Below are 27399 nucleotides of genomic sequence, written 5' to 3'. Positions count from 1 at the left end.
TTTATCTGTGCTCTTGAGGAAATGGATTGCATCAGTACAGTGAGCATCTTTTCCCAAATTCGTGGTCAGTGATGTGCACTAGTCGCTTGAAATCAACCATGGTGCAGTATTTACACCATGGAAATTGGCAAGTGCTACACACCAGTTTTTCCCCTTGGAGAGCTGGTGGTTATACACCTACCAGCACACCACTGCTTGGCAATTTTTTGTTTCAACATTATAGAAGAGCAAGGCTGCTCTTGTGCTCTGGAAACGTCTAGCAGGGGAACCACCCTGGGGGGTTCATAAGACAGTCATTTGGGTTTTTTTGAGATTCAAAGAAAGCTGGAATCATACATTAATTGCCACTCTTATCCCTAAGCAGGGAGAAGAAATGCATCAAGAGCTTACTGAGGAGGGAGTCACCTTTAAAAGCCTCTGATGCCAAATTTAGTCACATCTGCTGTCTTCATATTAATGAGGAAGAACTTAAGCAGAGGCCATTTGTCTGGACGGGCAAGGAAGTGCATCTGTGTGTTTTCTTCCTGGAACGGGAAACTGCAATTACAATGAGGCTGCTATGCGGGGAGGTCACCCAGCTGGCTGTGGTTGTCACAATAATGGGGACCCTTGGGAAGGCTGCTGGGACCATTTCCTGAGGCTCCGAGGCTCCTAGTTATTCCTCCCAAGCAGTAATCATCCCAAAGTATTGTAATCACTTGTGTTCTAATTGGGGTGCCCAAAATCTCTTGGGGTGTGCGACGTGCAATGTGTTTTTATTTAAGGTTTAATAGGAGCCCTGGTGGCACAGTGGTTAAGAGCTCAGGCTGATAACCAAAAGGTCAGCAGTTTGAATCCCCCAGTTGATCCTTGGAAACCCTATGGGGCAGTTCTACTCTGCCCTATAGGGTCGCTATGTGTCGGAATACAATGTTTAATATGCAAAATAATAAAACCCAAACCAGTTGCCATTGAGTTGATTCTGACTCACGGTGACCCTATGTGTGTCAGAGTAGAACTGTGCTGCACAGAGATTTCAATGGCTGTGATCTTTCAGAAGTCAATCACCAGGCTTTTCTTCCGAGGGGCCTCTGGGTGGACTTGAACCGCCAATCTTTCAGTTAGTAGCTGAGTTCTTAAATATCAGTGCTACCCAGGGAAATAGCGGGCCTATACACATATATACCCAGTGCCGTCGAGTCGATTCCGACTCGTAGCGACCCTATATGACAGAGTAGAACTGCCCCATAGAGTTTCCAAATACATATATACACCTTGGAAATGTGTGCTCAAAAAATTTTTTTTAAAAAACATGACAGTGTGGCCCTTGCCAGTGGGCATTCCATTTTCATTACCCCAGTGCCAGGCAGGACTTGGTAGGTAGCAGGTGCTCAGAAAATGGATGTTGAATAAATAAAGGTACTTACTACTTTCCAGGGGGCTCAAGACTTCCCCCTCCCCTCTTCCTTTCGGGTACAGGGGTCAGCTATTGGTCATGGGTGAAATCCAGGGTCTCTGGATGGCGGAAAAGGGTCACTGTTGTAGGGGACAGAGCTTTCAGAGAGAAGGAAGCAACTGGGGTGGCCACGGTCTTCTTCCTCTAGCTCATTTCCCTCCCTTTCCTACAGCTTCTACATGGATGGGACTGAGACTCTTGACCTTGGAAGCCAAGGGCAGTCCAAGGAAATAATAATGGCTCATGACCTGTGTCTTGGAGAAGGCTTTTGGAAACTGGTTGGACCATACATCTCCAGGTATGGGCTTCAGTCACTTGGTAGCCAAAACGCGTGGCACAGCTTAGTGTGGATTGCAGGAGGCCCATGAGAGCTGCGTCCCTGGTGCCATTCAAGCCTATGAGCTGCGGGCAGCACTCTGTCAGGGTGTTGTCTGGAAACCTCCAGACACAAATGCTGAGTCATCACCAGAACCCTTCAACTGGCCCCAGGTAGTAATAGGAGGAATGCTGCCAACGTACCAGTGGCCACTGAACCAAGTAAGGCCTTAGGCATGTGGACACCCAGGACCAGCTTGGGCCCCAAGCAGAATATCACCTATAACGAGTTCACCCCTCTTCTACCACTAGCCCCCCTATCCCCGCCCAGAGGAAACCACCATCTTGAATCAGTATCCAACTGACCCTCGTTAAGCAGATACCATTCTGTCATCTTATGTTTGTGTGCGTAAACAATGTCCTGTTTAGTGTTGCTTCCTTCTGAGTTTCAGAAAACGGTATCACACTGCTGTCGTCTTCTGGAACCTACTCTTCCCTCACCCACAACCTTACCTGACATTCATCCACGTTCACAATTGCTTTTCTGTTTCACAATAAACTTGTTTTATTTAGGAGAGAACACAATCATTACAGGTACTTCAAAGAAGGAAGCAGAATGTAAAGACCAACACACAAGACACCTGGGACTTGGCTGGCGGGCTTCCACCCTCTGGGCACCGTGAACCTCACTCTAAATGACTAGGTTCACTTTGGCTGTTGGAACATTCCAGAGCAGGTCTGTGGCCACCTTCGGTGATTGTGGAGCAGGCACTTTTGTGGGCCAATGTCAGGCCTGCTTTCATCTTTGTTGTTCCTTCATTTAACAAACGTGACAAGGACTATGCAGGGACACAAAGGTGAACAACAGTCTAACAGGGAGACAGAGGAGTACAGTTGGCACAAGACAGCATGGCAAGTGTTACCACAGATGCAAGCTCAGTGTGCTATGGGTATTGCAGGACGGCCGAGAGGACCTCCTGGAGAAGGTGATGGCTCAGGGAAGTCCCCAAAGACAGGCATTTGGCCAGGCAAAGGGAGGCCTTCCTGCTGGGACAGTACCCTTTTCTCAGTACCTTGCTCGGGTTGCTCACCTGACCTGTCTTTTCTCCTAAATTTTTGTACCCTACCATCTGTCCCGTCCGTACTCACTTCCTTGTACTGATGGATAGATCTCACACTCCAGAACTGGGCTGCTACCATCTCGAAGGATAGAGATGATCTGAACATTTTTCTTTTTTTTATTCACTGTACCTACGACTACATGTTGACTGGTGTGGCCACCTGACAAACCCTGAAGGAACTGGACTTGCTCGTAGGTGAATCGGAGTGACGAGGACAAGGTCAGTGATGGTAGGAGGTGAAAGGGTCTAATGGAAGAAACACAGACGATTACACCCAGGACCCACAGTTACTGGGGTGGCTACCTGGATCAAAGGCATCAAATGCTGTCTACTTGCTAAGGTGAAAGTCAAATAACAATGGTTTGCGCAACAGCACAATCACTTGAAAGAAAGGAAAACCAACAAGCGAGCGACCAGACACCAGGCCGTAACCGCACATCGCCCTGCCCCGCAGCGCACAGGTGCCCATCAGTCAAAGGCGATCCGGAAGCCGCGTTCCTGCTCCTTGCGGCGGCCCTCGCACACCCTGCCGGCCTCCTCCACCCGCCGCTGCAGCAGGGCGGAGTTCTGGTCGACCCACTGCAGCGAGTCCACATGCGCATTGAGAATCCTGCAGATCTGCTGCAGCGGGTCGCTGGAGTCGGCGGGACCCCCGGCCGCGTTCAGGTGCTCGATGATGTCCTTGAGGTCCTGCGCCATGCGCTTGAGCTGAGCATCGATGTTCTCGGCCAGCTTGTAGGTCTTCTCGCGCTCCTCGTCGGCGTGCTGCAGGTAGATGGTGCCGCTCTGCTCCTTGGCCGCCTCCTCCAGTGGGCTCAGCAGGTCCTCCAGCTCCTTCTGCTGCGACAGGATGAAGTCGAGCTCCTGGTCCAGCCGCTTCTGGTCCAACTTCACCTTCTCCACCTCGCGGTGCAGGGAGGTGATCTTCTCGCCATTCTCGATCAGCGTGCGGTCCCAGGCGTTGACCTGTGTGGCCTGTTGTAGGAAGTGCCGCTCCTGGTCCTCCAGCTCCAGGCTCCACTTGTTGATCAGGCTCTCCAGCTGGGCGTAGGTCAACGCGGGGCTGGTAGAACCCCCTGAGGCTGCACCGGGGCCAGATGGAGCCGTTCCGGCAGAGGGCACAGCGTTGGAGAGCCCAGATGGAGCCAGTGGTTTCAGATTCAAGGCAAAACCAGTGGCAGTGGTGCTGGTGGCAGCAGCAGTGGACGTCACGGTAGATGCGCTGGAAGCCGTTCCAGGGGCCTTTAAACTGAAGCCCAGTGCCCCAGTCCCCGGGGTTGTGGTTGAGGTTGCTGGAGGGCAGAGTGAGAGGCTGGGGGCAGTGGATGAGGCTGGAGCAGTGGCAATGGAGGCAAAGAGTGTGGGCCCGGTGCTGGTGGTGGTGGCTGCGGGTGCAGGAGCGGCCGGCTGGGTGGCTCCGGCTGCAGTGGCTGCCGGTGTGGCTGGAGTGAACGGTAACCCGGACAGGGCTGTGGGCTGTGCCGCACTCCCCAGGGAGCCCACACTGAAGCCGGAGGTCCCGGACTGAGCTGTGCTCCCACCAGTGAACAAGAACCCTCCAGAGGTGGTGGACGCAGGGGCAGAGGTGGTGGAGGAGCCAAACACGAAGCCACCAGGTGTTGCCTGGCCTGAGGTGACAGTGCTTGTTATAGCATTGGTGAGGCTGCTGCTGCCCAGCCCAAAGGCGCTGGGGTTCACTGTGGCCTGAGTGGCCGTGGGGTTCCCCAGGTTTAACTTTGGGGTGTTTACACCTAAGGAAAACCCTGTTCCTCCGGAAGCAGGAGTCGTTGCTCCAAAACTGAACCCTGGGGTCTGAGTTGCGGGTGCCTGGGTGGTGAGTGTGAACAGGCTGGTTGAGGGGGTGCTTGCAGCTGATTGGGAGGGCGCCCCAAAATTAAACCCACCAGTGCCAGGGGTGGAAAAAGAAAACCCGGTGGCAGGGGTGGTGGTGGCTGTCTTCGTAGTGCCAAACGTGAACCCGCCTGTGGGGGCCCCCGCACCTCCAAAGTTAAACGCGCTCATGGCTCCAGCTCTCGGTGGCAGCAGCTACTCCAGCTCCCAAAGCAAATCCGTCGGCGTCTGCAACCTTGGAGGGGTTTCTAAAGCAGAGGAAGCGACATGATCAGAGGGCAGTTTTGGAAAGGCAACCTCAGAGGCACATGGAGTGCGGTGTGCAGGGACTGGGTAGTGTATCGTGGCAACCCTGGCTTCTCCTCCTGGCCACCTAACCCAGGTTCTGCCAAACGGGAGAGAAAGATCCAGAAGCCTAAGACTGTGCGCCAGGGCTCAGGAGCCAGGTGCACCCAGCGCAGAGCCTCTCGGTGCTTAGAAGAGGCGGGAGAGCAGGGACCTGGCCAGCACCAGCCCCTGAGAGTCAAACTCCAGGCATTTCCTCTCGCCAGAGAGTGAGTTCCACCTGCAAGGAAGTGGGTTCTCCCTGGAGCCTCAGGAAGGAATCAGCCCTGCTGACATCCTGACTTTAGCTCAGTGAGACCCATTTCAAGGAGCCCTGGTGGCATAAACAGTTCACCGCTTGGCTGCTAACCAAAAGGATGGCTGTTTGAAGCCATCCAGTGGCTCAGCGGGTCAAAGACCTGGCAGTCTGCTCCTGTAAAGATGACAGCCAAGAAAACCCTATGGGGCAGTGGCACTCTGTCACACAGGGTTGCCGTGAGTCAGAACTGACTTGATGGCACCCAACAAGACCCACTGCAGACTTCTGGCCCTCACACCTTTAAGATTATGAACATATGTTGTTTTAAGCCACCTTGTTGGCGGTGATTTGTTACAGCAGCCAGGACACTCCTCCAGCTGGGATGTAGACAGTGTGGACGGACAGGCCTGGATCTGGGGCATGCTTGGTCACTCCCTGCTCTATGACCTCAAACAAGGCTCTGCACCCCTCTCCAAGCCCCTCGTCAGGCAAGGGGGTGGCAGCCACCGGTGAGGGTGCCTCCTGTCGTTACAGTGGTGGGGTGCCACCTGCCACATTTTCACTTTGGGGAGGTGGGGGTGGAGGACAGAGGGAGCCCAGCAAGTGTGACAAGCACCCATTCTTGAGAAAAAGACCTGGGGTTGGTGGCTGACCTCAAGTTTCCTGTGAAGTCCCCGTGCGCCGCTGCTGCTCACAAAGCCAGGTGTTCCTTAGGCTGCGTGACAGCAGTGTCGATTCCAGTCTAGAGACCAGGCAGCAGCCCTGAGAGCTCCATGTCCCAAGCACAGCGTTACCCACTCCTTGACCAGACACTCAGCTGAGTCACAGCAGTCCCATGGGGGTGGGACTGTGGTCCCAATGCACAGAGTGGGGAGACAGGCCCAGTCTCTACTGCTCAACATCTCCTCAGGCAAAACTCTTCGAGCCCAAGTCAGAAGGAACCTTCTGTAGCTGCCCCGTTCCACCACACCCTTCCTCCCCTCTCCTTGCAGTCCCCTAGTTGTGTTCTGTCTCCTTCCCCACACTGCTAAGTGCTGTTGGGGAATGACCCCAGGGCTGCCTGCACTACTGGTGGATCCTGCCTGGTCTAAGCTGTGGATCTCAACTGGCTGCCCACCAGCATCACCTAGGTGTGTTCAGTGTCTGACACTGCCTGGGCTCAGGTCAACACAATCTGTCTCTTAGGGGTGGGACCCTGGTCCCGACACTGTTACACAGTAATCCCTGGGGCTTCTGTACTGGGTTGAACCGTGTCCCCCAAAACTTATGCCCACCTCCAACCAAAGATGGTGAATCTAGTTAAGGATTTTGAGATGAGATCATCCTGCATTAGGGTGGTCCCTAAATGCAGTGACTGGTGTCCTTTTCAGATGAGGAGAGGACACAGACAAGAACGTGATGCAATGACGGAGGAAGAGACTGGAGTGATGCAGCCAGAAGCCCAGGACGGCCAGGAGCCACCAGAAGCTGAAAGAGGCAAGGATCTTCCCTCATAGCCTTTGGAGGGAGTGTGGCCCTGATGACACCTTCAATTTGGACTTCTGGCCTCCGGAACTGAGAGACAATAAACTCTTGTTGTTATAAGCCACCCACTTTGTGGTACCTTGTCATCTAGAAAACAAATTAAGTCTCTTCACTCTCATGAAGCCAAGTGGCAGTGTCCCCTTTCTGCCTGACGCTGCGGCAGTCTGCTGAGAGCCGAGGGCAAGGCCCAGGGGGCCAAGAGCAGGGAGCTGAGGGCAGGCGCCCTGAGCCCAGACCTCCCCTCCCCTGACAGAGCACATTCCTGTTGCTGAGCCCCCTCAGGTTGGCTTTTTTTATTACTAGCAGCCAATAGCACCAGGACATCTCCGGCTACGTGCCTCAGTGCTCAGACCTCAGCTCAAGAGGGCACAAGCTGCAGCTAATATGTTCCAAAGAAACATTTACAGAGCACTCTGCTGTGGTGACGGAACCACAAGCAGCACCAGCCACCCTCCCAAGGAGCCTGATCTGCCTGCAACCCCTCCTGGCTGGGGCTCTATCAGTAATGCCACTTCAGTCAGATGGCTCATTACTCATTTGCCTCTGGGCGCACACCTGCCCTCCCATGCCATCCACTTCCCAAGCCAGGAATCCAAGGCTCGGACAGGGCAGATAAGCCACCGTCGCTGCCCTCGAGGTGCTCACTGTCTTGTGGCAGCCCCAGACCTGTCAGATGACAGCTCCAGTGTCAGGGGCTCTGGACATGGTGCCCATGCTGAGGGGGCTGAAAGGAGGCTCCTACCTGGGCCTAGGCTTCGCAGGAGGCCACCTGAGTGAGTGCTGCTGAAGGATGCGGGAGAGCCAGGTGAGGAGACAGGGAGGAGGTACTGCCAGGGGAAGGTACAGAGAGGCTGCGGAGCAGGTGTGGACCTGGGGGCTCAGCAGTTTGGTGGCTGGAGGGAGGGAACAAGGGGGGAAAAGAGAGAATTTGTGTGTGTGGAATGCCAGGGGATGAACTGGGAGAGGTTGGCAGCGCCCAGAGTTTTAGGGGTGGGGGACTACATGGTCAGGTATGTGTGTGGGGTAGACTGGAGGGCACAGGGTGGAGCTGCTGACTGGGACAGCAGACCTGGGTGAGAATCAGAGAAATGTATATGCTAGCACTAAAATAAGGAGCTCTGATGGCGCAATGGTTAAGCACTCAGCTGCTAACTGAAAGGCCAGCGGTTCGAACCCACAAGCTGCTCCACAAGGTAAAGACCTGGTGATTTGCTCCTGTAAAGATCACAGCCTAGAAAACACTATGGGGCAGTTCTACTCTGTCACATGGAGTCACCATGAGTTGAAATTATTCGAGGGCAACTAACCAAAAGGCTGGGGGTGTGAGCCCACCCAGAGGCACCTCAGAAGGACCTGGTGATCTGCTTCCAAAGGTCACAGACTTGGAAACCCTATAGGGCAGTTCTAGTCTGTCCTATAGGGCCACTATGAGTCAGAATCAACTCGATGGCAATTTTTTTTTTAGCACTAAAATGAAATGAAGCAATGGTTCTGCTGGGCCTGGCCTGGTTAACAAAGCTACTGACAAGGACTTCAGGAGTGTCTCACAAATAAAAACTCTCTTGAGCTCTGCTGGGGCAGTGCTGCTCTTCCAGAGGTGGAGAGCTTCCTAAAGGAGAAGCGGGTTGTGCTACAGGAGCAGGGAGGGTAGAGCCGAGCTTCAGTGGAACCGACACCGAGGGAGGTGGGGGTGGGTGTGTGGGGCTGGACTGCATCCACCGCTGCAGTTCACGCACGCTAAACCTGAAGCAGACCAAGAAATGGCTGCCCGACCTCTCCCTGACCCGTCTACCCCAAAAGCCGAGAATGATCCAGGGGGGATTCCCGTCCACCACCACACCCCAACCCCAACCTGAGCACCCCGCCCTGCCCCCACCCCGCCTTCTCTCAGTCCCACCGACTTCCCATCTAGCTCCCATGCTTTTGCTAGCTGCAAGTCCTAAACTTCATATCTTATCTGCTTACTCTAATATTTGCTTAGTCCTGCCCTGTCCTTGGCTCAGTTCGGAGACAACACAGACAGGAAGAAAGGTCTGTTCCCTGAGGGGGTCAGAGACCCTAAATGAATTCTTTGCAAATATTTTTTGGGTACATACAGTGTACCAGACACTTTTCTAAGCCCTGGAAATATGATTGGGGAGAGGACAGAGAGAGGCCCGCTCCTTAGATTCTAGCAGGAGAGACAGAGAGTAAAACACACACAGTGAAGAAATGATACAGCACAGGGGACGTGGGAAGGAGTCCCTGGGTAGCACAAATGGTTAAGTGCTCGGCTACTAGGTGAAAGGCTGGCGTTTTGAAGCCACCCATAGGCACCTTACCTGTCAGAAGACAGGCCTCGTGATCTGCTTCCAAAGGTCATGGCCTTGAAAACCCTATGGGACAGGTCTACTCAGGACACACGGGGTTGCTATGAGTTGAAGGAGGTAAGAATCTGGCCAGAGAGTTCAAAGATCAGCAGGAGGCTGGTATGGAAAATGGGGGGGTGGGGGGTGGGGGGAGGGGGAGGTTGTTATTGCCCAGTGGTGGAATTCCCTCCCCCAAGTCCCTCCCTCAGCTGTCTGGAAGAGAGGCCTGTGTGAACAAATCTGGGGTGGGGGGTGGCTCAGCTCTGGACCAAGAGGAAAGGATTAGGCAGAAAAAAAAAATAATGGCCCCAAAGATGTTCATGTCCTAATTCCCAGAACCTGTGAATGTGTTATCTCACATGGGAAAAGGGACTTGGAAGGGGAGATTGAGGTAAGGACCCTGGGATGGGGAGGTTTTCCTGGATTACTCTGGTGGGCCTGGTGTCCCCACAAGGGGCCTTATAACAGAGAAAGGGAGGCAGGAGAGAGTCCATCAGACGGGAGAGGAGCTCAAAGCAGAGAGAGGTGTTTTGAAGATAGGGAAGGGCCATTCAGTCACAAGCTAAGGAATGTGAGTGGCCTCCAGAAGCTGCAAAAGGCAAGGCAAGGGATTGTCCCCGAGAACTTCTGCAAGGAACCAGCCCTGCAGACAAATTTGACTTCTGGCTTCAGAACCACAGGAGAATAAGTATGTGTGGCTTCAAGCTACTGCATTTGTGAGAACTTGTTAAAGCAGCAACCGGAAACTCACATGAGGGATGAGACCAGGGAGACCAGGCACAGAGAAATGAAGAACAGGATGGAACTAATCTTAGATAAGTGGGTGGAAAAACACATTCTAGAGATGGCGCTGAGAGGGGCTGGGAACTTGGGAAGGGGACGGGGAAGCTCCGCTCAGTGTCAGGACCGAGGGAGAGGGTGCTGCAGCTACTCCGCTCCAGCCATGGGGAACTAGCGTGAGGTGGGATTCTGAAACCTGCGCACCCTTGTTGGAGTGTGTGCTGAGTGGATCATGCCGACACCCAGCAAGGCCAGACCCTGTAACAAGAGAGAGGGACAGGTGGTCTGGGCACACAGAAGGGGCCGACGGTGGTGATGGTGCCAGCCCCATGGGGTGGGATCCCTGTTCTGCTCCTACTGCTGTATTCCACACCTAAACAGGGCCTGGCCTGTAACTGACAGGTAACTGTGGTCTGACTGAATGGTAATGAGGAATAACTACATTTACTGAGCACTCACCACATGACCAGGGCTGTGTCGGGAGGGTGAGGTAGTGCTACATGGAACCCTTCTGGGTGGGAAACAGGCTCAGAGGGGTGAGGGAACCACCCCAGGGCCAGTTGTTCTCTGGGAACACGTCCCAAAGTTCTACCTGGGCAGGGGGTTTACAGTGTGGAGATGTCAGAACTGAAAGACGAGTAGGGATGTTCTCTGCAGACAAGGGGCTGTGGGGAGGGGGCCTGGGCCAGGTCACAGAAGCCAGAAGGTAGGGTCACCCTATTCACTGGAACACAGGCTGGGGGCCGTCTCCCTTACCTGAGTCATCACTGCCCCCTGCTGCTAGAGTGGCCTTTCCACTCTGATCCACTGGGGCTGAGACAACTGGCTGTCCCCTGACACCCACCCCTCCTCCTTCCTCATCACAGCAACACTCCTTCATCTGGGGCAGCGATGAGTCCAGCCAAAGAGTTGATTTGCTGGGATCCTTGAACAGGCTCACGGATCCAAGTCTGCTTAGTCTACAGATAGGCCGAGGGGTAGGGATGCTGTGAGGCCCCGAGGCTGAAGCCCCGCTTTTCGGGTGTGCACTTTCTTCTGGGCAGCAGGCCTGTGGCTGTCATTAGAAGGCCCTGCCACAGACTGAGCTCCGAGGGCAGGGCCCTTCCTGAGTCTCCTCTGCCAACTGCCTGGCACGGCATAGCCCAGCAACGCAGAGCCGGCTCCGCAAGCTGTTGGCTGAACCACCCCCCCGCCCCCCGCTCCCAGCCCTGGACTCTTAGATTCTAGTTCATGCCCCTGTGCCTTGGCTTCATCTGAGAAACAGGGATATTAACCAAAAAAGCAAGTCAAGTGACCCTGGGGGGAACTATGGAGACTACCACCCGTCTGTCGGTTTGTCATACTGTGGTGGCTTGTGTGGTGGCTTGCGTGTTGCTATGATACTGGAAGCTACGCCACCAATATCTGACAGGCCAGTAGGGGTTACCACGGTGGACAGGTTTCAGTAGAACTTCCAGATTAAGACGGACTAAAAGAAAGGCCTGGTGATCCACTCCCAAAAGTTAGCCGATGGAAGTCCTAAGAATCACAACGGAGCACTGTCCTAAAGAGTGCTGAAAAAATGAACCTCTAGGTTGGAAAGCACTCAACACACACAGTGGCTGCAACAACGGACTCACGCACACCAACGATCATGAAGATGGCGCAGGATTGAAGCAACGCTTCATTCTGTTGTACATGGGGGTCACCACGAGTCAGAGCCGCTTCAGTGGCAACTAACAACAACCTGTCTGGGGAGGGAGCCAAGAAGTGGCCGTGTTCACAGAACAGGTGGCCATACAGGCAGATGGTCTTTATGAAGATGAAACAATCAGAGCCAGTTAAAGCGCTGCCTCAGCACAGGGCCTGGTGTCTCCTCAGCGCTACATTCCTATTAGTGCAAGTTCCAGCAACTCGCCCCAGCTAATGAAAGCTCCTGGCATTCAGAGGGCTGCCACTTGGTGGCGCCGCCGACACATCCGAGCCCAGACAGCTGCATCTCTATCTGCCGGACCTGCCCCTTTCTATGGAATTAGCTATTTAAAACTCGGAAGAAGTGCAACTGACTGGCCAGAGAGCGCTGAGGAGAGGAGAACAGAAAGTGAGGGGGAGAGTACACAGGTGGAGGAGAGAGAAGACAGGGAGGTCAGGGACCGTGGCCACCACAGCCCAGCCCTACCCATCCCTCCTTCCAGGGAAATCTGATTCCAGTTTGAAGGGGAGCTCCAAGGCCACCTCTTGAGCACCCACAGTGGTGCCCAGCCTGTGCCTTTACTGTGTTACGGTGAATTTGGCTGAGTTAGTCCAGGGATTTCCGGCCCACTCTCCTACCTGAGCAGCCCTTGGGTGTGGTGGTGGAAGGGCTGGAGGAAATGAGGACCAATCTCTCCAGAGAGACTCCCCTGCACGGCCAACTCAACTCAAACAGAACTCAGCATCTGCTCCCCTCAAGCCCATCAACTCAGCTGTGTAAACATCTCTTGACTCAGCATCCCTGTCTTCGTGGTGTTGAAAACTGTCTAGATCTCAGGGAATAAATCGGTTCAAGTTCAGAGTGTTCTTCAAGAATGGAGACTGACTGCTCAGCTAGGAGCAGCTCACTGACCACATGGCAGCTGAGTCTCAAAAGCACCCAGCGCTGAAGAAAGAGCTAATAAAACTGGAGTTGGCTCTAGTGTGTGAGGTGTGCTGGCTCAAGACCTTTGTCACTTATTTCACACACTTTCAAAACACTGTTCACATGATTACGTGATGCCAATTGTGACTGACGATCTGAAAACGGGTCCGTTGTCTGCAGTGTACTTTGAAATGGGAGAGATGAAAAGACAGGTTTATGGGCGGACATGTGCTAAGGCAAGCACAGAAAGATGTGAACTGCAGCAACGGGAAAGGTGAGACGGGAAACCTGGGGGGCAGTGAGCCTGCGTCAAAGGGGGAAGAGCAACTCAGAAAAGGAGGGTGAGAACGGTCGCACAACCTGAAGAACGTAATCCATGTCACTGAATTGTACGTGTAGAAACGGCTGAACTGGTGTATGTTCTCAACAACAAAAATAAAAAAAAATCATTACAAAACAAAAAGCTGTGAACTGCAGACTCCGTGTGCCAGTACCATAAGTTCCTTGTATATTCAGATTCAGCGGGCTCCAAGTGCTCTTCTGTACCTCTTTTTTTTCACTCCATAGGTCTTAGACACTATTTTAAAGGTTGGCAGTCTGACCTCAGCCTGTGGCTCCACAGGAGAAAGACCTGGCAATCTGCTCCTGTAAAGATTACAGCCTAGGAAACCCCGTGGGGTAGCTCTACTCTGTCACATGGGGTCACTACGAGTCAGAATTGACTTCATGGCACACAACAACATTATCTTCACTGGGTAGACGGGGTGGCCGAGGCTCTCAGAGGTGAGGTGACTTCTGGGAGGCGGCAAAGCCTACCTCTGCCCTTGCTACAGTCACTACCTCGAGGTTCCACCTGAACGATTTTTGGATGCATCAATCACGGACCTTGTCTCTTTTTCCTTCTTCCCCTTTGAACAACACTATCTCTACCTCGAGAAGTCATCTCAAGGCTAATTATCGGTTATATTCCCCTTCTCACCCCCACCCCGGCCTCCTGAGACCTGGAAGCACACCTGAAGGTCTCAGGTGGGGGATAAACAGCAAGTTTCCCCAATGGGGAAAACAAATCAGGTTGGACGTGCACAGAAAAGAAGTCGGGAAACCACCAGAAGCATAGGTTTTAAGGAGGGTTCTAGAACAATCACTCAGAATATAAAATACTAGGACTGGAAGAGATTTGGGGAACAGTTTGGTGCTGGCCCGCCAATCTTTTCACCAAGAACGGTTTTGTTTCTTCCTCACGTATTGAAAGATTTCTTTTCTCCGCCAAACTGCATTTTTCACATTTAAATTCTAACTATACAAGTAATACATCATTATTTTCTTTAAAAATATTTAAACATTACTGGTAAGATTCCCTTGGTCACTACTCCCCACTCTCATCCCCAACACTTGTGCAGTCGCCCCCTGTTAAAAGTTGCTGTGTCCCTTGTCTATGTAATTGTGTGTTTGTGGCCAATGCTTCTGTATACATCATGCTGCAATTCGTGTGTGTGTGTTTTCTCAGTCATGCTTTTCATTCATTCTAGCTGCTGGAAATTAATCCATGGCATGGGTATAGTGAGCAGCCCTGGTGGCGTGGTGGTTAAGGTTAAGTGGTTAAGGAGGGCAGCTGGAACCTACCAGCCACTCTGTGGGAGAAAGATGTGGCAATCTGCTTCTGTAAAGATTTACAGCCTTGGAAACCCTATGGGGCAGTTTGCCTCTGCTGTCATTTTTACGGTTGTTGTTAGGTGCTGTCAAGGCAGTTCCAACTCACAGCAATCCTACAGGACAGAGTAGAAGTGCCTCACAGGGTTTCCCAAAAGAGGCTGCTGGATTTGAATTGTTGACCTTTTCGTTAGCAGCTGAGCTCTTAACCACTACACCACCAGGGCTCCAATTTTTATGGTAAGTATCAAAAATGTAGTCCATCTGTACAATGGAGTATTATTCAGCCATAAAATAATGAAGTCCTGACATGTGCTACAATATGGATGAACCCTGAAAACATCATGCTAAGTGAAAGGCCAGTCTCAACGGGCCACATATTGTCTGATTGCATTTATACGAAATATCCAGAATAGGCAAATCCACAGACACAACATGGGTTAGTGGTTCCAGGGGCCTGGGGGAGCAAATGGGGAGTGACTGCTAATGAGTATGAGGTTTCATTCTGGAGCGACAGAAACGCTCTACAATTAGATTGTGCTGATGGCTGCACAACTCCGTGAACATACTAAAAACCACAGAAATGTATGCTTTAGATAGGTAGATTGTGTGGTACATAAATTATATCTCGACGAAGTGTTAAACAAACAACACAGATGCCAGGAAAGGGTTGAGGGCAATAGATGAGGCTGTGGAGGTAGGAAGGGCGGGATTCTTGTCCTGATTTACCCCAAGGGCAACAGGCAAGGCGGGTGGTGGCTGGCAGTGCCAGCTGAGAGTGGGCTGGGGAAGAGATGGGTTGAACATCAGGAAATGGGGCTGTGCATGTGATGGCTACCACATCAAGACCCCAAGAGGGTCTGAGGCACCAGGGCCTGAGAGACTGTAAAGAGGGCAGCAGGTGGCCGTGTGAAGGTGAGGGTTGGGGGAGAATGGTATACACCTGCACTCCTCCTCTTCTAATCAACACCAGCTTCCCAGGGGAGCCATAATGATGTCAGCGAGGAGGAGGGGAAGGATCCAGGCCAGGTCATGATGGAGACAGTCACTATGGAGGCGGTTTCTCTGGGATCCAGGTGAAAGGGAGCCCGAGGTAGGGAAGGGTGGCTTTGGTCCTGAGAACTAGAACCAGCCACAGCCCCCACCACCTTGGTGTCATGCCCTGGGGACTCCCAGCCCGCCAACTCTCTGTGGCTTGGGAGTAGACTTGCTGGAGTTCGTATCTCACCTCTCTCCCCAACTTCCTCTGTGTCTTGAGCAAGTCTCTTGCCTTCTCCGAGCCCTGCTTTCAGGATCTGGGAAACGGGCCTGATCCTGCCTACCTTGTAGGATGTGTGTGAGGATTAGGGGGTGATGAAGTTGGATGAGGTTTGTACAACCGCAATTCAAGCCTGGTGTTTAGGGCCCTGTGTGGTGTCTGGGAAAGGCCCAATCCATGCTGGCTCTGGGCACCAGTTCACGCCATGGCTGAGACCATCCCGATCTCTCTCTGCCCTCCCCTTCCACTACAACCATCCACCCCAGGGAGTGCCAGAGCTGTGGCTCAGGTCCCGCTTCTCTTCTCAGTGCCCAGCGGCCCTGTGGGAACTGTGCGCCCAGGGCCCACCAGATCCTGGGTGCACAGGCTGCCTGGCCTGCCACCACTCTCCACTTGAGCAGAAGGAGCTCATTTGCCGTCATCAAGGGAAAAGCAGTCCCCACCCACAGCCTGGCCCCTGCCCATAACGCCAACACTGGGCAAGGGCTCTGTGACCAGGATGTGTCAAGATGAAAACACACCATCCAGAATCCCATCTCAACAGACCAAACCAGAGCACCATGCACACCACAGGCACACCCCAACACTCACTCCTGCCCGGCTCTTCTCCACCTGCCCTGGCGTGAGACACAGATACCTAGTCACCGACCTGCCTTCTCCCTGAGGCACCCAACCCAGAGCAAGGCCCACTTCATGGAGCCCTCCCCAGAACCACCACCATAGCTTAACTCACTCCTTTTTCTGGGGTGCCCCGGGGCCCTGCATTCTTCCTCCGTTCAATGAGCTTATGTGTTCAACCACATGTATTGGCGGGGGGTAAGCTGATATGGGACAGCCTGGGTAATAAGACAGTCCCCCCAACAAGCACCCCGATTCTCAGGGACCATTTTCCTGGAGCCCTTACCCTTCCTTTCCACTTTGCACTGGAATGGGGCCTGTTCCTTTTTAATCTACTAACTGGGAGGGGGTGTGGGGAGGTGGTGCAGCCACCTGGACACCTCTTGGACAGTCCCTGGATGGTACAGATGTTTGGCTGCTAACTGAAAGGTTGGAAGTTCAAGTTCACCCAGACCCTTGGAACAAAGGCCTGGTCATCTGCATCTGAAAGGTCACAGCCTTGAAAACCCTATGACTTGGCTCTACTCTGCACACGTGGGGTGGCCTTGAGTCCAGTCACCTTGAGGGCACCTGGTTGGTTAGGCGAGCAGGGAGGGGTCTGGCTCAGACTCTCCAGAAAGAGGAACACTTGGTTCCTTTTGTTCTCTGTTATGGACAAAGAGGACTACAGATGTGGTGGCTGGTGTTTTGTCTGGGGAACCACTGGACATAAAAGGTCACAGAAGCCTCAGTCCTATGGTTTGTTGGGGACTTTTCCAGTCTTTCTGGATTACTTGCCAACATTTAAAACAAGGACCTCAGAAAAGGCTGGAGCTCTACTTCCCCTGTGAAACCAGAGGCTGTGACCCTCCAGCTATCCTTGTAGCGGCAGTGCCTCCTGGCAGCATGCCATCCAGTCTGGCAGGCTCACCTCATAGGCACTTTCCACGTACTCACTCTTCTGAAGGAGCCCTGGTTGCGCAATGGTTAAGGGCTCCGCTGCTAACCAAAAGGTCAGCGGTTCAAACCCACCCGCTTTCCTGCTGGAGAAATACGTGGCAGGCTGCTTCCATAAAGATGACAGCCTTGGAAACCCTATAGGGCAGTTCTACTCTGTCCTACAGGGTCACTATGAGTTGGAATCGACTCAATGGCACACAACACTTCTGAAACTCACAACTTGGAGACATGGTGGCTGAGGCAACGAAGGGTGCAGCATCTTGTGTGAAACCACATCTGGGACACTCTGTTGCTAACTGTCAGCTTGCACTATCCTTCTCCTACCTAGAACCAGTTCCTGTGGGTGTGGGTGGAGAGGACCCCCCAGGGCTGGCCCAATCCTTTACTCCCAGACAAGGAAACCGAGGCTCTGAAAGGGGAGGTGTGGGAGGCTGGATGATAGCCTCTAAGGAGGCCCATGTCTATGACTATTTTACCTACATGGCAAAAAGGACTTCGCAGATGTGATGAAGGACCTTGTGATGGGGAGGGCATCCTGTATTATCCTGGGGGGCCCTGAATTAGTAATGACTAATGACAAGGGTCCTTGTAAGGCGGGGGGGCAGAATGTCAAAGGAGGGAATAGAAGACATGACAACTGAAGCAAGAAGTTGGGGTGATGCAAGGAAGAGGTCAAGAGCCAACGAAAGCAGGTGGCCTCCAGAAGCTGCAAAAGGCAAGGAAACGGATCCCCTGCCCCCCTCAGAACCTCCAGAAGGAACACAGTGCTGGGGACCCATTTTAGACACCTGACCTCCAGAACTGTAAAGAGTAAATGTGGGTTGTTTAAGCCACGAGGTTGGTGGCAATTTGTTACCATGGCAAGAGGAAACTCATTCAGGAGGTGACCACAGGGGCTGTCAGAGCTGGTACAGTACAGCGTGGGGCCTAACAGGCTGAGCTGCAACTGCTTCAGCGCTGGGGATCCAGGGATGAGGCAGGAGCAGCAAGGGGAGGGAAGGGGCTGTGAGGACTCTGTGCTCTGACACGTGGCAGGCTTGTGTCCAGGGCTGCCCTTTCCCCAGCCAAGCTGGCCTTGGCCTTTTTGCCTTGTTTGCCCAATGCCCACCTCCAACCCTGCCTCCTGGCCTGTGTGACCCTGACACTGGACCTGGCGCCTCTCAAGAGACCACAGTATTGGATTTCCCAGCCTCTGTCCATGAGGAATTCACGTAGAAATGCATGGGTGTGCACATGGGACTGGGGGAACAATTTAGTGCTCGGGGACACACTTATGTCCAAAGACATCTGTCTCCAAGGTTGTGAGGAGAATAGAACCACATGTGGAAGGTACAGGGGAGGGCAATAAACATGTACAGTTTTTGAGCTCCTATTAAGCACCTCCCAGCTTTACCAACATCATTTCCCAGAATCTTCCCAGCGCCCCAGCCTTAGAAATAACGAATGCTCACAGGGCACCTCCCACCTGCTAGGCCCTATTCTAGGAAGTTAACGTGCATTAGCCCATTTAATCCTCACAATGACACTATGAGGTGGGTCCTCTCATCCCCATTTTCCCCATTTTATGGGTTGAGGAAACTGAGTCACAGAGAGACGATGTCACTTGCTGAGGGTCATGGAACCAGAGTGGTGCAGTTGGGATCCGAACCTGGCAGGCTCTGACCTGTACTGTAGAAGCAGCTGAGGCTCAAGCAGATTAAGGACCTTCCCGAATCTGTGGCTAGGAGTAAGCGGTGTGGCCGCAGGATCAGAACCTGGGTCGCCTGATGCAAACCTTGGGGGCCTTTTGCGTCACACCAGCTGTACCCTGACTGGGAAGTGGGTGAGGAGGGCCTCCTCGAGGGCAGTGGGAATGGCTGGACTCGACAGAATTTGCAAACCGTGAATATGAGCAAACGTGAGGTGAGGGTCTGAGTGGTGACCCCCAGCAGGCTCTGCCCTGGAGTGTGGGTTGGGGACCCCCATAGAACTGAGAGACCAGGGTGTGTGAGGCCTGGAAGTGGTGCTGCGGAAGCTGGGGCTCTAGCTAAAAAAAGTTAGCAGTGTAATTCTAAGCAAACCTTTTGCTTCTTTGGGCCTGTCCTGCCCCTGCCAGGGCAGCTGGTTGGCTTCAGGGACCTACAGCCACTCCTTGGCATTGAGTCTTGATTCTCAGGGTCCTGCACTGGTGTCCAATTTCCCTCCCTTGCTCCTGTCCACCCCAGCTGTGCTGGAGCCTCTCCCTGATCCAGGGCTCCACTCACCAGGAGCTGTTGCCAGGTGCACCAGGGCCCCCAGAGAATCCCCTCCCCATTAAAGAGCCAGGGATGATGCAACCTGCCTGCAACAGCCGCCTCACTCCCTAAGCCTGGCCCCTCCGCACCGAAAAAGAGTCCCCAGCAACCCTACTGTGCTCCTAGCCCTGAGCTCAGGGCCTGAAGGGGCTGGGGGCCTGGCCCTGAAGGCCTCTTTGAGGCTGGGGGAGGTGGGGATATCTGAGTCCTGGAGGGGCCAGGGGCCCAGGTCTAGGGTGGGCCCAGGAAAAGGTTCAGGGTGCCAGGGGCCCAGTCTAACTACGAGACAAACCCAAACTGAGGGCTCAGGGTATGGAGTTGTAGGCAGCCACAGATGACTCGCAGTGTGTAAACTAAAACATGCCAGAAGGGTTGGGAGCTAAGTGTGTGAATTGGCACCCACTCGGCACTAGGGCTGAATCGGGTGGAATCCAACGACTCTACCAGACAAGGACATAAGGCCCAGAGAGAGAAAACGGCATGGGAGGCTGGGATGTCGGCCACCATGGTCCCTGCCCCAATTCTTTCCCAGTCAGCAGGTGCCCCACAAACCAGTAACAGGATTCCCATTACCAGTTATTTAAAAAATACCCTACCTGGGGGCCCTCTCAAAAACCCATGTTGTTGTGTGCCACAGAATTGATTCTGACTCACAGCAACCCTACAGGACAGAGTAGAACTGTCCCATAGGGTTTCCTAGGCTGTAATCTTTACAGGAGTAGATTGCTGGGTCTTTCCGCCAACAGAATGGCTGGTGGGTTGGAACTGCCAATCTTTTCGTTAGCAGCTGAGCACTCAACCATTGTGCTACCAGGGGTCTTTCAAAAATCCATAGTCCCAGTCTAACCACAAGACAAACCCAAAGTGAAGTGCATTCCAGAAAACAGCCAACCAGCCTTCTTCAAATCTGACCAGATCATCAAAGCCAAGGAATGTCTGAGCAGTGGCTACAGCCCAGAGGCAGCCATGTGTGATGTGGTGCCTTGGAGGGGATCCTGGGACAGAACAAGGCCATGCAGGGACAAGGAGTGAAATCAGGTAAGTGTGGCATTTAGTTTGTTGTAATGTGTCAATGCTGGTTCCAGCGCTGTGACAACTGTACCTTCCTCTTGTAAGTTGTTAACAGCGGGGAAAACTGAATGTAGGGTACACAGAAACGCTACACTTTCTCTGCAACTTTTCTGTAAATCTAAACTTTTACTAAAATAGTTTATTTACCTAGTTTCCATATATATAACCCAGAGGGCCTTCTCAGAAGAAGACTGTGTGTGTGGTGGGGTGGGGGCTGGGTGGGTGGGAGGTGGGGTGACTGTAGGTGGGGGAAAGAGTGAGAAAATAGACCTCAACAGGGAAGGTGTCAAAGGGCTGGGCCAGGGCTCAATCTTGCCAGCAGCAGGTTTTCAGCTGGAGTTAGGGCTTCCCTTTTCTGGTAGTCTGGACAGGGCCTCCCCAGGCTAACAGCCTGCCCGACAGTCAACCCTAATCCCTGCCACCTGCTACTGTTCAAATATCTACACTGAGACATGGAGGGGAGTCCATCCTTAAGCCTCACACCAAAGCTCTAAGGCCATTATGGTCTGAAAGGATCCACTGCTGGCAATGGAAACAGAACATATGCATCTCAGTATTAACAGCAAGAACAGTAATAGTAACAACCCTGAGCAGCAGCCACTATGTGCCAGGCACTACTATAAAGGACAGGCAGAGATTAATTCATTTAATCCTCGTTGCCCTAAGAGGCACATGCTATTATTGGCCACGTTCCACCGCAAGGGAAGTCAAGGCATGGGGAAATTAGGGCCACACAGCTAGTCTGGGTTTGAACCCAGACAATCTGGCTCCAGGGTCTGAGCTCTTAAAGTGCTGCCCTATACTGCCTAAGTAATAGCGTAGCCCCTATGAATCCCAGGAACTACAGGGCTAGTGCTCAAATCTGGCTCTAACGGAAGGTGGTCAGATCTCAAGATAGGCTAGCCTAGCTAGTCTCAAAACCCACCTTCCCCGGGTTTTGATTGTTTTGTAGCTGCCCCAGAAGGGATGAGACTGAACTCCATGTGGATGAACGAAGAGTGGAAAAGAGAGGGACCTTCTGCAGCACAGCAAAGAGCCATCTCCACCTGGGCCAGCTGGGGGTGACGCACCCTCTCTTTTAATGAACGGAAGGGTAAAAACCAAAGGAAACCCGATGTCGTCAAGTGGATTCGGACTTATAGTGACCCTGGCTGGAAGACAGTTCCCTGATGCTGAGTGGCAGCTGAGACAAAAAACTGTAAAACCATCGGGAGAAGGGCAGGGGCAGGAGAAAGAACTAGCTGACGAGGGCTGAAGAAGGTGGGCAGGGGCTGTTGAAAAGAGAAAAAGCTGGAGAGGGGGCCATGAGGCCTGAATCCCTCCACCTGGAAGTGGCTGAGCATCTACCACTTGGGAAGGGGAGGGAGGGGATGGCTGGAAATGAACACCATGGAGGACTGAGACACACAAAAATGACCTCTTAACAGGTGTTGGGTGGTCCAGTGCCTGGGGTTCTGCCAGAAGGGGTGAGACTGGGCACCAGAGTTCCTTTTAATAACAAGGCACCGTTTACCAGGCAAGTATGAGCCCGGTTCTGTGCTTAGGGTTTCGAAGACATCACCTTATTTAACTCTGACAAACAACCCTACCACATGGACACATGAGGCACTGAAAACTTCAGTTATTTGCCCAAGGCCACCCTGGCCGCTCTGTGACTTGAACGAAGGCCATCTGACTCTGACTTAAGCAAGATCTCAAACCTACAAGGCTTTTCAGGCCCGGGCAGCAGCTGAGGGATGAATGGACGGAGAGATTTGGGTGTGGTTGGCAGGAAATTCTTCCATGAAGGGGGGAAGGGAACAGAGAAATGACCACGTGCGAGTCTGAGGGAGGAGAGGCCGGGGTCGGGCTCCAGAGTCAGACAGGAGAGGGCCCGATCCCCAGAAACACGAGCGAGTCTAATCACCAGATCAGAGAGGCGGAGACTAGACCCCCGGTTCTGAGGGAGGGAGGGGTCTTACCCCCGGGTCAGAAGCAGGAGGGCGCCGGACGCCCGGGTGAGAAGGAGGAGGGGATCCGATCCTCAGGTGAGATGGAAGAGGGGGTCCGAACCCCGGGTGAAAGGGAGGAGGGCTCCGGGCCCGCCTCCCGGCTGGGGCCGCACAGGGGCGGAGCGCGGAAGGATCCGGACGGACTGTGCTGCGCCACCTGCGGTATATCTGTCCCCAGTCCCCGGGGCCGCCTCATTCCCCGTCCTCAGATCACGGTTTCCTCACACTAGCGCGACGCCGCCACCGCCCGCATAGCCCTGGCCATGGCCCTGTAGCCGCGACCCCTCCGTGCCCCCCGGCCCGTCTCCGCGCTCACCGCACCTGCGCTATCCGCTCTTGCCTTCTTTCTTCAGCCGAGGCCTCCGCTGCCTCCCCTTTCTGCCGCCATGGAGTGAGTAACCGCTCGCCCCTCCCTCTCCAACCGCCTTTCCCGCCCTTTCGCTGCGCGCGGCCCTCAAGGCCTGACCGGTTTGGGTAGGGAGAAGTGATTGGGGAATCTTGGTTGCGCAGGCGCAGAAGCGGGGGGGGGGGGCCTGTCGGCGCCCATCAGAGCATGCGCACTCGGTCCGAGGAGGTTGGTGGGGGGCAGGGTTCTTCCTGATTGTTTACGCTAAGGGCACGCGTGCGGTTGCTCCCGCGCACTAGCTCCCAGAGAGTTCCCTCCCTCTCCCCCGGAAACGAGTCTGGCCGTACGCTGTTGGTCATGCGCACCAGCCCACCAGAGCCCGTAATTGTGCGGAAAGGTCGGGGCGTACGCCGCCGCACATGCGCACTGAACCCCAAGAGGGCGGGGAGGGGGGAATGCATGAGAACACAATTTACACCGCTTTTGGATGATAGATCATGCGCTTTAGCCCTCGGGGAGACGGCGACTTGTGGAAGGGTGGGGGTGGAAGACATTTTCCACAACCTTTCCCCCGCCCTCCTTTCTCCACACTGCGGTGGCGCACAGCGTAGCTTCACTCGCTTTCAGCAGGCATCTGCTGGGGCGGGGCCTAGTTTAGATTGACAGGGAAGAAGGCGGGGCTTAGGGCGAGGAACCGGTTAAGAGAGGGGGTGGAGCTAGAACCACAGGTTTCGTGAGGGGCGGGCCAACACGTTGTGGGAAAGGGCGGGGCCAGGCGGAGGGGTTTCGTCCGGAGAAAGGCGGGGCCTATAGGGACTCAGGAGGAGTGGAGCTAAAAAAGGGGAGGGGTGGGGCTTGGAGGGCACGGGGGCAGGCGGGAAGTGGGGGTTCACTACTAAATTAAAGCGAAGAGTGGAGTCTAAGCACATAGCATCGATGAAGGAACAAAACATGGGGGAATTCCCCTGGGAACTGATTTGAGATGGAATCTAGGGATGGGGCGGAGCCTAAAGGAAACATTTTTGGGGAAGGGGCGTGGCTAGAAGAAAATTACCCTGGGATTCAGGTTTTTTAATGAAGAAGAGTGTCAAGGGGTGGATGGGAGAGGCCTAAGGAGAATTCCCTTGGGAGTGTGGGGGCTCAGGGTTTAGAATTCCGAGAGGGGGGAACCTGTTAGCAATGGGGGTATGGCTTCCTGGTGCCTTTGGCTGGTGGCGGTCTGGCTGCTGACTCTGCTCCCTTTGTCTCCAACGTGTAGGTCCTCCGGTTTCGCCTTGGTGCCTGCCTTAGTCCATCTGAGCAACCTCCCAGCTGTTGGTGCTGCCTCCTTCGTTGCCATCCGTGCCCAGCGCCTCTTTTGCAGCCATGTCACTCCTGGCGACCCTGGGGCTGGAGCTGGACAGGACCCTGCTCCCAGCTAGCGGGCTGGGCTGGCTCGTAGACTATGGGAAACTCCCCCTGGCCCCTGCCCCCCTGGGCCCCTATGAGGTCCTTGGGGGAGCCCTGGAGGGCGGGCTTCCAGGGGGAGGAGAGCCCCTGGCAGGTAAGGGCAGGTGGAGAATGGAGGTGGATGAGCTGGGGGGAAGTGGGGGAGAGGGAGAAGGAAGAATTAATTTATTCACTGATTCTGTAAATACAATGCGTCAGGCACTGTTTTAGCTGCTGAGGATACAGCCAGGAACAAGACTGACATGATTCCTGCCTTCCCAGAACTCACATTCTTGTGGGGAGACAGACAACAGTCAAGTAAAACGAAGATGTATTGGGACTAAGTAGGAAGCACTTAGTGACTGAGCTAGAAAATATCAAAGGGGACCTAGTTTTAGAGTGGGTAGCCAGGATACCTTGTCCAAGAAGGTAACATTAAGCTGTGGCCTGAAGAATGGGAAGGAACGAGCTATCAAAAGGCCCAAGGGAAGAGCATTTCAGGTGAAGGAACAGCATATGCAGAGACCCTGAGACAGGAATTGTTTTAGTCATTACTATATCTCAAATGCTTGACACATTGTAGGTTTTCAGTAATTAATGAATTAAAGTTGAAGCACGGTATGTGTGTATGTGTGTGTGATGTCATCTAGTTGGTGTTTTAAGGACAAACTAGAGAGTAGATTAGAAGAACCATAGATACAGGGTAATAAGTAAAGAGGATGTTGGATTGGTTGAAGAAAAGGTTGGTTGATGGATGGTTGGGTGACTGGTTGGCAGATTGGTTCTTTTGTTGGCTGACTGGTTGGCTGTTTGACTGGTTGATTGATTAGTTGGCTGACTGACTGATTCATTGGTTGGTTGACTGGTTCGTGGGATGGTTGTCTGGCTGGTCTACAGGTGGTTTGGTTGACTGGTTGACTGCTTCATTGATTGGTTGATGGCTTGGTTTACTGGTTCATTGATTGATTTACTGGTTGGTTGGTTGATTGGTCAAATTGTTGGCTGATTGTTCATTGGTTGCTTGACTGAGTTGTTGGCTTGTTGACTGGTTTGATGATTTGTTGATTGGTTGGTTGTTTTACTGAATGAATGGGATGAATGAGTACCCAATTGGATGGAGGACCAGGAACTCAGATGGAACTTTATGTCCCTTCTCCAATTCCCTAGGAGACGGCTTCTCTGACTGGATGACTGAGCGGGTTGACTTCACAGCCCTCCTTCCTCTGGAGCCTCCCTTTCCCCCTGGTGCCCTTCCCCCACCTTCCCCGCCCCCACCTGATCTGGAAGCCATGGCCTCCCTCCTCAAGAAGGAGCTGGAGCAGATGGAAGACTTCTTTCTTGATGCCCCACTCCTCCCGCCACCCTCCCCTCCTCCGCCACCCCCACAAGTTCCTCCTCTCCCCCTCCCCACCTTAGACCTCCCCCAGCCCCCTGCCCTGGATACCCTCGACTTGCTGGCCATCTACTGCCGCAGTGAGACTGGGCAGGGGGATGCTGTGGGGTTGGCACCCCTGCCCCCACCACAGCAGCCCCCTCCTCCCCCACCTCAGCCCTCTCGCCCAGCCCCGTACCCCAACGCTGCCACCACCCGAGGGGACCGCAAGCAGAAGAAGAGAGACCAAAACAAGTCAGCAGCTCTGAGGTACCGCCAGAGGAAGCGGGCAGAGGGCGAGGCCCTGGAGGGCGAGTGCCAGGGGCTGGAGGCTCGGAACCGGGAGCTGAGGGAAAGGGCTGAGTCGGTGGAGCGGGAGATCCAGTACGTCAAGGATCTGCTCATTGAAGTGTACAAGGCTCGAAGCCAGAGGACACGCAACAGCTAGATGGGCAGGGGCTTTGGCCTGTAGGGGGCACTGGTATTCAGCTCTGGGTCACTTCCGTTTCTGTGGCTGAGGTGGGACCCCTTCATCATCCCTCTACCTCCAGCTTCACTCTACACCCTTCCCTCCTTTATTTTTATCCTTGTCTCCTTTCTAGCCCATTTCTGAATTTGGTCCCCTACTCCATCCTCAGAACTTTGGAATGTTTGGCCTTAGTTAACATCTCCATCCCTCAAGTATCAGCTGAGGAACTGAGAGCTACAGGGAATTCAGGGAGCAGATCAGCGCTTGGAAATAGGGCCTCTTGAGTCCCAAATCAGTGCTTTCTTGCAAGTTGTTCTCGGTGCGGGGTGGAGTGGTCCTGGCTGGAACCTAGAGGTGGGGCCAGGAAGCTATGCAGAATTACTATGCCAATGAGAACAGGGACTCTGGATAGGTAAGTCAGGGAGCACTTCAAGAAAAAGCAAAAAAACCAAGCCAAGTGACCTTGGGGAGAACTACTTTTGGGGAGAGAGTCCAGAGGTGGCCAAGTTCACAGAGCAGGTGAATATACAGGCATTGGGGAGGAAGGGGCAGGGTGGGGAATGGCCATAGTTGGTGACTGGGTGTTCAATTTTAGCTCTGGGAGGAAATCAGTGTTTTGTGAAGGTGTTGGGGGACAGGGCTGTATCTAGGTGAGGGGGGGGGGAGTGATCCTTTGGGGGTTTGTGAACAAAAATAAAATGACTTTCCTCTTGGTCTCCATGTCTTATCTTTGAGAGGAGAAGTTGGGGAGTAGCTGTATCCACAGCTGATACAACGAACCTCTTTTAGATTCAGATAATTTATTAATTAGATAGAAAGTGAAAGAAAGAACAGCCAAAGGTGCCAGCTTCCCTCAGTCCTTGTCTCATACAACAAAAAGGATGACTCCAAAACAAAAGGGGCTGATGGCTGCAATGTGAGTTGTGGGATACTCTCTTGCTGAGGAGCCAGTTTTATTATGCAGACCTCTTGGGAGAAATAGGTAAGTTGGAGATGGGCTTGCAGCCCCTCCTTAAAAGCCTCCCATTCTCTTGTCATCAAGAAGACCTAACTGTCATGTAGAGCTCTAGCTGCAAGAGAGTCTGGACAACACACGTGGTTAGCTTTCTAAGCCTTCTTAATACGTGGAGTGTGTAATGGAAATTGAGAGAACCAACCAAATAACCAATCAAACTGTCAACCAACCAATCAACCTGTCAACAAATCAGTCAGTGAAGCAGTCAACCAATCAATCAGTAAGTAAACTAGCCAATGAATGAAGCAGTCAGTCAACTAATCGATGAGCTAGTCAACCAACCAACCAACAAACCAGCCAACCAACGAAAGAACGAGTCATCCAACTTGTCAACAAAGGTGCAGTCAATACCATATTTTGCTAATGCATCCATATATTTGCAATAAAAATAAAAACCTATACATATGGTAGCCAAA

General features: G+C 53.3%; 2 protein-coding genes and 1 long non-coding RNA gene across 3 annotated transcripts; 2 read left to right on the top strand and 1 right to left on the bottom strand.

Moving 5' to 3' along the window:
- Positions 1-569: 569 nt before the first annotated feature.
- On the top strand, positions 570-9302 carry LOC111749544 (uncharacterized). Its single transcript, XR_002784660.2, has 3 exons — positions 570-685; positions 1608-1733; positions 6676-9302. It is a non-coding gene; the product is annotated as an uncharacterized LOC111749544 (long non-coding RNA).
- Positions 2291-22789, bottom strand: NUP62 (nucleoporin 62). Its single transcript, XM_003406777.4, has 2 exons — positions 22675-22789; positions 2291-4970 (listed from the first exon to the last, which is right to left on the bottom strand). Exon 2 carries the CDS (start codon positions 4891-4893, stop codon positions 3340-3342), a length of 1554 nt encoding a protein of 517 aa, XP_003406825.1. The 5' UTR covers positions 4894-4970; positions 22675-22789; the 3' UTR covers positions 2291-3339.
- ATF5 (activating transcription factor 5) lies at positions 22631-26684 on the top strand. Its single transcript, XM_010586484.3, has 3 exons — positions 22631-22744; positions 23958-24242; positions 25295-26684. The coding sequence occupies exons 2-3, from the start codon at positions 24065-24067 to the stop codon at positions 25945-25947; spliced, it is 831 nt and encodes a 276-aa protein (XP_010584786.2). The 5' UTR covers positions 22631-22744; positions 23958-24064; the 3' UTR covers positions 25948-26684.
- The last annotated feature ends 715 nt before the right edge of the window (positions 26685-27399 follow it).

Source organism: Loxodonta africana, chromosome 11 (assembly GCF_030014295.1).
Source record: "Loxodonta africana isolate mLoxAfr1 chromosome 11, mLoxAfr1.hap2, whole genome shotgun sequence".
Classification (NCBI taxonomy): Eukaryota; Metazoa; Chordata; class Mammalia; order Proboscidea; family Elephantidae; genus Loxodonta; species Loxodonta africana.
Note: the sequence above shows the minus strand (reverse complement) of the source record. Positions and strands in the feature narration are given on the sequence as shown.